This window comes from Camellia sinensis, chromosome 7, assembly GCF_055761805.1.
Source record: "Camellia sinensis isolate YWXY chromosome 7, ASM5576180v1, whole genome shotgun sequence".
Taxonomy (NCBI): domain Eukaryota; kingdom Viridiplantae; phylum Streptophyta; class Magnoliopsida; order Ericales; family Theaceae; genus Camellia; species Camellia sinensis.
This window is the reverse complement of record NC_138967.1, coordinates 75,682,317-75,694,355: the sequence shown is the minus strand read 5'-3', so window position 1 is coordinate 75,694,355 and position 12,039 is coordinate 75,682,317. Positions and strand designations below refer to the sequence as shown.

Here is a 12,039-nt window from a genome sequence, read left to right as displayed (position 1 = left end):
CACGTAGTCATGTAAACATATACAAACTTTCTAGATAATGATCGTCCTGCGACATTACCAAAGTTCCAGTTAGAAATAGCAGTGATCAAGTGCTCTTCTAACAGAACTTTTAGAAACTCGTAGACCTAATCAATATCTTAGAAATTAAATCTCATACTCATTTAATCACATAAGTATGTTATCACATAGCATACCAGGTTTACTTCTAACACAAACTAGCGAGGTAACCCATTGTGGTAAAAACCACATCCCACGATCCCAAAGTATTCAAACCCGGTAGCTCTAATACCAAGTTGTAATGCCCCATATATAATAACCATAATTCATCATATGATATTAATTAAATAACAACACCGTTCTAAATATAATATCCTTCAATTCATGTGATCCCATTGTACAAAAGGCAACACATGCAGTTATACATTCATATGCCATAACCCTAAATTTATAGCATGTGCCATGAGTTACTAGTATGAAATAAAAGTTAAACATATGTATAAATTCCCTAATGGCTATAACTTTCCGAGACGATGCTTGGTTACACTAAAAGTGAGTTTAAACTCAATACAAACAGAGCCCTAGGCTTGTACAAAATAAATAGAACAAAAACCAAACAATAAGCTCTCGGCTCCAAGTCCTCCCAAACTACAGCCTTGGCGGAGGCATATCATTAGCACCTGACAATGGTCTTCCACATAGTGTGAGCCAAAGCCCAGTAGAGATACTTTAACATAGTGTATGAATCTTGACAAAGCTATGAAGTGAATGCATATGCAATGCTCGTGCCAAAACATTTTATGTCTCTTTAAAAAATGATGCAATGCCAGGTTTATATCACAATTCATGAAAACATTTCTTTTACAACAGAAGACAGGGCAGTGGATACAACACTGGAATCTCTAGGTACGTGTCTGCAAGTAGACTATACAAGCACTACCAATTGCCATTTTTACTGGCACTAATTGGAAGGCTTAGAACCTAACCAGTTATAGCGATTCCGGTTTTTCCTTTCTATATTTGTTGTATTCCAGACTTTGGTCTCGTGGAGTTGGTGGTTGTGTACCTTGTTGTCATCCTTTAATTCCGTATGTTTGAGTTTTGGGATGTGTTGGGCGTGTTTCGAACAGGTAGGTTGAGTTTTGGTCTCAAATGTAGTTGCCCAGGTTTTTGGTGTTACGCTCGAGCGGGACATTCTACGCTCGAGCGGGACTTCTTGTGCTCGAGCGGGGTTTACACACTCCCAATATCTCGTGCCTCTGCAAAACTTCTGCAGGTGTGTTTTTCACGCTCGAGCGGGTTTCTTTACGCTCGAGTGGGTCGTGCTCAAGGGGGTATCTTGGCACTCGAGCGGGTAGTGCTTTGTCTATGAATGTTATGGGAAGGGGAAATCTACGCTCGAGCGGACTGGCTTTCGCGCTCGAGCGGGCCTTCTTGCGCTCGAGCGTGTCCATATTTTTGTGCTTGACGCTTGAGCGTTCTATTCTCCGCTCGAGCGGGTTATGCGTATAACAGAGGGCAGCTGGGCACTTTTGAATCACTTTTTACACTTCCTCTCTCTCTCTTACTTTCCCAAAATCAATTTTGAGAGCTCCTCTCTCTAGAATCTCCCTTCTCTCTTAGGATTGATCTAGTTAGAGTGTTCTCCTACCCTTTGGCCTTTACAAAAAGTGTGTTGATCATCGAGGGCTACATTTTGATCCGAAAAGATTGAAGTTTGGAGCACTTTGAATTTCTTCATTTTCTCCGTTTGAGCTCTAACTCCGAGGTAGGGATATTCTACTTCTCCTTATGAGGTTTGTCTTTGAATTTTAGCATTTTGATATGTTGGGGATTGTTGAGTAATTTTGAGAAAGTTTGGCTCTTTGTGTAATTTTACAAAAGATGGGGTTTTATTTATGTAAGCCTATATACATGTTTAGAATGGAGAAATGAGATAAAGTTGGGTTATCGATAGAAATGGAACCTTAGGGTTGTTTTGTTAATTATGGGAAATGCCCTAATTACATTGATGAATTAATTTGTGAAATTAATTTTGAGAAATGAGAAGTTGAATTGAGAATGTTGAAATTGGGAACGTATGGGATTAAAGGGTGTAGTTGGATCATTTATCACTCACCTAGTGGAAATGTTGATATTTTATCCATTTGGTGCATTTATTTTTCTGTTTAGAAATAACTACTTTGGGCTATCGGTGGAGGATAGCCTTGATTGTTGTAGACAATGCATGATGATTAGGCAAACCAAAACTAATCGATTGAGTATGCTATCGAGTATAGCGGTTGGAATAATACATTAACTTTATTTATTGATTGATTATGTATATGATCTATGTTTATATACATTGTGTGTGGGAGGAGATAGGGGATGTACTCCACGGTTTAGGGGATGATAGGGGATGGACCTCTAAACCGGATTTTGTGTGACATTGATATAGCACTACAATGTGTATCAAGTGTGGATTATGGAACTGTTTGAATTGATTTGATATAGCACTAAAATGTCTATCGTTATCAATTGTGTAGTATAGAAGTGTTTCTATGTGTTATTGATACAGCACCAATATGTGTATCCATCATGAATTTCGAAAGTGTTTTAAAGATGAGTCTTTAATCTCATTAAGTTATTTGGCTAGGTTCTAAGCCTTGTTTTCAAACTCAAAGTTGAGAAAGAAATGGGAAATGAAATGTAACATAGACTTCAATGTCATGAAACTGTAACGTGTTATAAGTGGAAATATAAGTGTGGACCATCTATCGAATGCCGTTATTTTAGTCATTGTTTATAGTTGGTTTAGTATATTTCTACTGGGCTGTGGCTCACCCTATATGGGACAACATTTTCAGGTACAGGTAGCATGCCACCTCCAAGGACATAGCTTGGGAGGTTTGAGACTGTTGGGCTGTTTTGTGTTTTTTATTGTATTACATGTATATCAAGCCAAGGGCTTTCTTTGTATAGAGTTAGTACTCTCTTTTTGTAACCAAGTGTTGACTTGAAAAGTTGTAAGCCCATAGGGTATTTACTTTTGATGTCAACATGTAATACATTTTGTAAAGACTACTTTGATGGAATATATTTATGCTTTATTCACTTATATTTAAGTATGCTATTGTTGGATGATTTATGGGTTTATTTTGAGGGCGTTACAACGTGGGTTTCTGGACTTTCACCAAGAATACACTGGACAACAATAATACCACAACCACACCCGCTACCTAGATTCACCAATGTATTCACCCATTTTTTTCAAAACGATAAACATTTTTTATGCGTTAAGTATGTAACAATTCTCAATGCAAATGGATAAGCAAGTAGTTTTAATTCTCTTAATTCTCATGTGATTTCTACAACACTCATAGCTATTCTCCCCCGATAGCCCAAAGCAAATATCTCTAAACATATAGATAATTTCCAATAAAGATAAACTTTCAAAAATTCAAGATGGGAGTGATAATGCATATCCAACTCCACCATCATCATCATCATCATCATCAGCATTCGAATTTCATAAATTCCAACATCATTTCCATTTCCTCTTTGCAAAATCAAGTATTCACATTTTAGGGCAAAATCCCCTTTTCTTCATGAACCAATTCCAAGTATGAAAATTCACCCTTTTATCACAACTCAACCACATTTACAAACCCACAATCATTTTCCAAAAACTATTTTGACCCTCTTTTGATTTCAAAAACAGAACCCTAGGTTTATTCAAAAATTCCCAAATCACAATATTATTTAGAAAATGAAATAACCATGTTTAAAACCATACAAAAGTGTGGAGAAATCCCTTCCTCAAAGCTAGAAGGCAAGAGAGAGAATGGAGAAAACCTCGATGAAGTTGAAAACCAATTTTGCTTCAATAAAAGGAAACTCTAGGCAAGCGCTACCCTTTTTCCGAAAGGACAATGGTTGAGAGATCAATGGATGACAGTGTATTTGAGGTTAAAAGATGGTTTCTAGAGAGAGAAGAAGAAAATATATGATTTTAGAATGTTTAGAGAAAGAGAGAGAGATGAGCAAATGACTCAAAAAGTGACTTTTATGAACTGATATACACGTAGACCACTCGAGCGACCAAAACACCGCTCGAGCGACTAGACACAACAAGTGAGACCGCTCGAGCGAACAATGTGACCGCTCGAGCGAAGAACACCATCATCCCAGTACTTTTACATGCTTGCAAAAGTACTGAGAGTTTCCAAAGACTGCTCGAGCGCAAGAAGGACCACTCGAGCCAAGACCGCTTGAGTGCAAGAAACATAGCTTGAGCGAAAAAAAACACCCTCCCAATATATTTGCAGACTTGCAAATATACTGGAAGTTCTCAAAGATCGGTTGAGCGACGAAAGGACCACTCGCGCGAACTGACCAAAATCTGGGAAATAGTTCTATTGAAAAACAAACTCCCAACCTATTCCAAACGCAATAAAGACATCTAAACAACAAAACTAATCTAGAATAAGATGAATCAGGATATGAACAACCAAACAACATAAGGAATCCCAGATCCAAAACAATAAACGGGTCGAGCCTAAACCAGAATTGTTATGTATTATTGAGTTCTGTTGAAATATTGGGAATTCTCCTTTAAATGTGTTTTTGAAAGGAATAGATGATTTGTTAGAAAACATTGGTTTTGACCTTAAGAAGAAAGAAAAAGATGTTGAGTTTTTTAGAAGATAAAATGGATGTATCTATTAAAGATGAGAGTGGAGTTGCATATGTATTATCATTCCCATATTGAGATTATGAAAGTGTAACTGTTGTTGGGGATTTATCTTTTGTGTAGAGATATATATTTTGGGTTATCGGTGAAGCATAACTTTGATTGTTGTAAAAATTGCATGAGGATTAGGTTAATTAAAACCAAATACTCATATATCTTGCAGTGAACATTATTCCATAGTCTTGCAATGAAATTGTATCTCTTTGAGAAAAAAGGTTGAATACCTTGGTGAATATAGTTAAGGGGTGTGGTTGTGGTATTATCTATGTTGGCATGTGTGTCTTTAATGAATGCACAAAAACCTATGTGGTTAGGTGCCAATTCTCCATGTTAGTACCGGTAAAATGGATTTGGCAGTACTTGTATAGCCAACTGGCAGACACATACCTAGAGATTCCCGGTGTTGTGTATCCACTGCCCTATTTTCTGTTCTAAAAAGTATTGTTTTATGAATTGATTTATAATCATGACATCACATTATTTTGAAAGAGAAAGTTTGACGATTTGGTAAATGGCATGCATATGCATTCATCATATGACTATGTTAAGCATCATACAGTGTTTTCAAGTATTCTCTACTAGGCGTTAGTTCACCCTATATGGAACCAACTTTCAAGTGCTGATGGTATGCCTCTGCCAAGGACTTAACTTTGGAGGATAGTGGAGCTGAAGGCTCATTTTGCTTTTCTTTTGTTGTAAATATCTGTTGTACAAGCCTCAAGATTTTATTTGTTTTGGGCTTGACCCATTTTAATTTTAACCAAGCGTCAACTTGGAAATATGTAGCCACTAAGGCATGAACCTATGTGTATTTCTTTTCGTTTCCCTGCATTGATATAAGTCACATGCTATGGATTCACAATCTAGGATTTATGAATGTATAATTGTATGTGACATCTTTTGTAATATTTTCAAGAGAGTTAATGAAAGAACGAAACATTATTGGTTTTCTGCACATTTAGCTTACTTTGTGGAATTATCTATTGTTGATTATTTTTGGGGCGTTACAACTTAACTCGACTCGACTTGATTATGTATAGTTTAAGTTTGATTCAAATCATTTGAAAAAAGTAAATAAGCCAAACTTGAATGCATTTTATTCATAATTTTTGTTTTATTGTTGTCAATCAGTATGAGATTATGTATCGCATCTCCAATGGACTCTTTAAATGAGGCATGCTAGCTATTAAAGTTAGCATTATCATATTTTAGTCCTTTCAACAGGCTAGCTATTACAATAATGATTTTAACAAAATTCGTCAAAGTTAGCGACATTTGAAGAGCCTTAGAAGGCTCTTTAAACAATTTGTGTGTATAGATAGGTTGAAATAAATAGTAGCGTTGGAGTACATAAATGACAAAAGAAATTAGACAAAATAAAAAAATCATCTCTTTTTATAGTTTAACTTGTAAAATTGAAGAGTATAGTTAAAGTTTCTCTTACAAATATTCTAAGGATTATATAAATTAGACAACTAATTACAATTAAAAAAAAGGTATTTATTTAAGAAGAAATCACTTATTATTTAGTCAAAGCAAACATACTTTTTATATTTAACTCCTTTTTAGCCAAATAGATTGTTTGAAGATTGCCAAACTAAGGACTTTCAGAATATATATATATATATGAAAAAATATAAAATGCATATATTAAATTCATTTTTATTTAAATTCACACCACACTAAATTTAAAGCGGAGTATTTTTTCCAAGCACATATCACCACTGTAAAAAAAAAAAAAAAAAAAGAAATGTGAAGATTCTAGAACTTTTCTTGGACTCTCTTCAGTTGGTTTTGCATTGAAGCCAATTTGAGAAGACATCAATGGTATCTATGTCAACTCTGTAATGCTTCTGAGTGAATTCAAGAAGAGTTGGCCAAGTGAAGTCTGGATATATCCTTGGATTATGACTACTGACCAATCCATTAGCTGGACTCACCACTTTGTCCATGTTTGGAGACAAAAAGAAGGTCAGAGACTTCCTTGGAACTTGTTTGTTTACCACTGCTCTATGCAAGCAACTCTTGTAAATTCCATTTGATAGAGCCTGAAACATTTTCAAACTTTTATGCATTAAAATTCAAGCTTATGCTAATAAACTTCATTAGAAAAAGTTTAATAGATTCTCATATATTTTGAGTTTTTCACATGATTGAACACATGGTCCACTGTTTCTAAATTCAAGTTTATCCTCAGCTCGTTGAAACCATCACTAACATTGGACACAAGGTCTTCTATCCCTAAATTTTAATGTTCGTCTCTCAATACATCCTCAATTATTGAATTATATTTCGAGATTCTCATACGATTCAATAGTTAAGGAAAGTACATTGACACATAAAGACAAAGGGATTAGATGACAAAGAATCCATAGCCATATCAATCATTCAACAACGTTATAAAGTTAGAAAAATGGTCGCTAAAGTCATCTTTGGCGATGAAAAAATACCTTGGTCGCCAAATATGTTTTTTTTTTCCTTGTAGCGATATTGTAAAATACAATTTGTAAGAAAAACAAAATCATACAGAATGATACGACATTTTGCAATCCTTTCATTTGAAGAGAAAACACCCATCATTGTAGCCAGATTTACAAAAATATTATTGCCACATCATTCTGTATAGATTGTATTATGAATACAAATTCTATTCAAAAATAGTTTTTATATATAAAAAAATTACCAAATAATTAGATGTCATATAATTAAATGTCATTTTAATGGTGTCACATAATCTAAATTCTACATATTTGTGTGTTCGTTTATTACTACAATTTTTGAAGACTAGATCATTTGTTTCTAAATATTGGTGTCCCCCATCCCAAAGCATCTATAACTATTAGATATGTTTCGAGATTTTTGAACCCTCACATGATCCAATGACTATAAATGTTTTGGATGAGAGAAACAAGGATGACAATAAGCAAGATGGGAGAGAAAACTTTGTCCTTGCTTTGCTTTCTCATTGAGGACGAGAAAATTGTCATCCTAATTTTAGAACAAGAGGAAACTTAGCCCTTTTTTGGTTACTTTTTAGACTATTTTTCTACTCATAACCTTTTCCTTATTCAACATTTGTTTATGTACTTACCATGAATGTGTCTCCAATGTTGACAACAAAAGCTTGTGAATTGGGAAGAATGGAGTGCCATTGTTGATCAACAAACACTTGAAGCCCACCAACATTGTCTTGATGAAGGATAGTGAGCGAGTTTGGATCACGGTGAGGGCCAGTTCCAAGAGTATCATGACCTCTAAGACAAGGGGGGTAGTTGTTTAATCTCATTATTGACTCATTTCCTTCAAAGAATTCTCTTAAATAGGTTGGGCCCACTCCTAGGCTCATCCCCAATAGCTCCATGATCCTAAGTGAAAGAGTGTTCATTGCTTCACAATAATCTTGGTATATCCTTCTAAGAAAACACAAAAAGCAACAAAAACAAAAAAGCAAGTTTAGCTAAATAATAAATTGAGATAGAGATAAACATGGTTCTAAATAATTAAGGGTATTTTTATTTTTATATTTTTGGTTGTTTCGTTTTGTGTTTTTATTTTTGAGAAAACACAATAATAATAATAATAATAATAATAATAATAATAATAATAATAATAATAATAATAATAATAATAATAATAACTAATAAATTATTTAATGAATTGTTACATTATATTTTTGACCAAGTACCTTTGTTGTACTCTTCGTTTTACATCAATTAAAATATATATATATATATATATTTCAAACTGGTTTTCATTAAAATTTTTTGAAGACTCACTTTAAAAATCTAATGTTTTCAAGTGGGCTTCTTAAATTCAAACGAAATCATCTTTAGTAATGAAATTAACGCAACTACTTAAAATAATTTAAAATGGTAAAACTATAAGAAATATAGTACCTCTCTTGTTATCCATTAATAGTATTCTTTTTTAATAAATTATGTTTCCATTTTATGATTTCATTATTGTATCAATTTGACCTCAATAAATTCAATTGTATTAATTTTTCTCTTCAAATTTTTACTTTGTATTTTGAGAAATTAGAAAAAAAAATAAAGAAAAATATGATTCATTAAAAAAGGAATAAATAATTTCAAATCAGATGTTAACCCCACGATTACTCTAAGATATGTCACACGTGCTTTCAGTTTAACTTCTAAAGGAATGTTATGAATTAGGGTAAATTGATATAACGTGAAATTTTCAAAAATAAAACTATAGTAATCAAATTAATGCAAAACACAAATTACATAGACTATGGTTCCTTTTCTTTTTTTTTTTCTTCTAATAAATATGTATATATATATATATATATATATTTGAAAGCTTTTTGAGAAAAATTTATGAATACTTACTTTTGAAAAAAAATCAAAAAAATTAGAAAAATATAAATAAGCAGAGATACCATGAAGCATGAAAAGTTATTTTAAAATCTACCTCGAAATAATTATATAGCGTAGATTTAAAGTTGATGGGATGCGCGTAGATTTAAAGTTGATGGGATGCGGACCACAAGGAAAATGATTATTATTCATAAATATATTTTTTGAGATATTTTTTATGAGTTTATATAGCATGGTTGAAAAATAATATCAAACTGATTGGTATTTCTAAATTTTTCATTGTTTTGTTTTCTAAAACACAGAAAAATGAAAACAAAGAAAACAAAAACATAACCAAATAGAACAAACTAAGGTTTTCATACCCAAATTGTCTAAAATCTTCACCCATTGTGCTAACCAAGTACTCTCCAACCACGCTTGATGATCCACCGTCATCGCAATATCTAAAAGAAAGAGTTTCTTTCCATGGAAGTCTGGAAGAGTACCTACCAGTAAAGCTACTAGCATACCCATGATATTCCCCAACTTTTCTTTGAGCTCTCTGTTTCTCTTTCAATGGCATATCAAAAAACAAGTCCATGTTCTTGTGAGCATCACTGATAAGCTCTTTGCTAACTCCATGGTTTATGACTAAGAAGAAGCCATGTTTCTTGCAAGCCTCATCGACAAGTTGAATAGCTGTTGAGACGGATAGGGGGTCACCGGAGATGAAGGCTCCCAAGTCAATAGGTGGAACGAAGAGCGATGGTGGCTCATGGAGGCTGGGTTTTTCATGGTCGGGCCATATGAATTGTGGAGGTATGTTGAGTTCATGTTTGAGAAGAGATGCATCGAACACAAGATGTTTTGGGTGGTTTGGCAATGGAGATGATGGTGGTGGTGGTGGTGGTGGAGGAGGAGGAGGCATTGGATATTGTTAAGACTTGAGAGAGATGGTTGTAAAAGAGTTAGAGAAGACAAAGATATTGATGAAAGGAACATGATATACAAGTCCATTTTATAGACCCAATTTTTACACCTAGTGATGTGTCAACAAAAAGAAAGATTGATTGATGATTAGATAATAAATAAGAGAGAGAGAGAGAGAGAGAGAGAGAGAGAGTTAAATATTTTAATATAATGCCACATCATTAGGTTTAAAAGGTATATTTAATTTTTGAACCAGAGTAGCAATGCTCTTGATGAAAAGTGAGATTAAATAACAATTTAAATTTTGTTCCATCTATCAATCTCATTACGGGTCTTATTTTGATATAATTCAATTATTTTTTTTTTATTTTTAATATATAGGTTATTCACGAAAAGAAAATTACATTGATTTTTAGTAAAATAATTTTTATATGTTTTTAAAATATGAACAACAAATATTATTTTGAAAACAAATTATTCAATTTTTGAAGATAAAAATGGTAAAATTATATAATTATGGTTATCAAATTAATATAATTTTTTTTTCATAAATAATATATACATTAAAATATTAAAAATAAATAATTAAAATAGGGCCATAATGAACCCCAATAAAATTTAAATAGAGCTAGATTGACTTAATTAAAAATTATATAATATCTATATCTATATCTATACCTATACCTATATTTCTATCTATAGTATTATATAAAATTATTATTAGTTAATTTTTAAATAGTCTAAATTATTGTCAATAATATATTGGTATTATTTCTTAAATTTTGTGATTTGAAAGTATGCAATGATATAATTACTATTTTTAATTTCAATGATTATGGTATGAAATCCATAGTTATATCTCTACTTCTATCAATACTATTATATAAAAATATTATTAGTTTTAAATCCTCTTAATTGTTGTAAATAATATATTAGTATTATTTCCATAAATTTTGTGATTTCAAAACATACAATGATGTAACTACTACTTTTAATTTCAATGATTATGGTTTGGAATCCACATCTATATCTATACGTCTATCTAAAAATCTTATTGGTTAAAATTTTAAATTGTCTCAATTATTGTCAATAATATATTAATATCATTTCCTTAAATTTTATGATTTCAAAACATCTAATGATGTAATTACTATTTTTAATTTCAATGGTTATGGTATGAAATTTATATTTATATCTATACTTCTATCTATGCTATTATGTAAAAATATTATTGATTGATGTTTAAATTCTTGTAATCATTGCCAATAATATGTTAGTATTATTTTCTTAAATTTTGTGATTACAAAAATGCAACGATGTAAGTACTATTTTTAATTTCAATGATTATGGTATAAAATATATATCTATATCTATACTTCCATCTATACTATTATATAAAAATATAATTGGTTAATTTTTAAATCCTCTTAATTATTGTCAATAATATACTAGTATTATTTCCTTAAATTTTGTGATTTCAAAACATGTATTGATGTAATTACCATTTTTAATTTCAATGGTTATGGTATGAAATCCATATCCATATCTATGCTTCTATCTATAGTATTATATAAAAATATTATTGGTTAATTTTTTAATTCACTTAATTGTTGTCAATAATATATTAATATCATTTCCTTAAATTTTGTGATTTCAAACATGCAATGATGTAATTAATATTTTTAGTTTCAATGGTTATGGTATGAAATCTATATTTATATCTACACTTCTATCTATGTTATTATGTAAAAATATTATTGGTTAATGTTTAAATCCTCTTAGTGATTGCCAAAAATATATTAGTATTATTTTCTAAAATTTTGTGATTTCAAAAATGCAATGGTGTAATTACTATTTTTAATTTCAATGGTTATGGTATGAAATATATGTTTATATCTACACTTCCATGTATAATATTATATAAATATTATTGGTTAATTTTTAAATCCTCTTAATTGTTGTCAATAATATATTAGTATTATTTCTTTAAATCTTTTGATTTCAAAACACGCAATGATTTAATTACTATTTTTTAATTTCAATGGTTATTGTAACGCCCTG

The 12,039-nt window shown here is 31.5% G+C and overlaps 1 protein-coding gene across 1 annotated transcript; it reads right to left on the bottom strand.

Annotated features, from left to right (window-relative positions):
• Positions 1–6,513: 6,513 nt before the first annotated feature.
• Positions 6,514–9,976, bottom strand: LOC114263565 (gibberellin 20 oxidase 1-D-like). Its single transcript, XM_082880832.1, has 3 exons — positions 9,432–9,976; positions 7,821–8,142; positions 6,514–6,777 (listed from the first exon to the last, which is right to left on the bottom strand). The coding sequence occupies exons 1-3, from the start codon at positions 9,974–9,976 to the stop codon at positions 6,514–6,516; spliced, it is 1,131 nt and encodes a 376-aa protein (XP_082736958.1).
• Between the last annotated feature and the right edge of the window lie 2,063 nt (positions 9,977–12,039).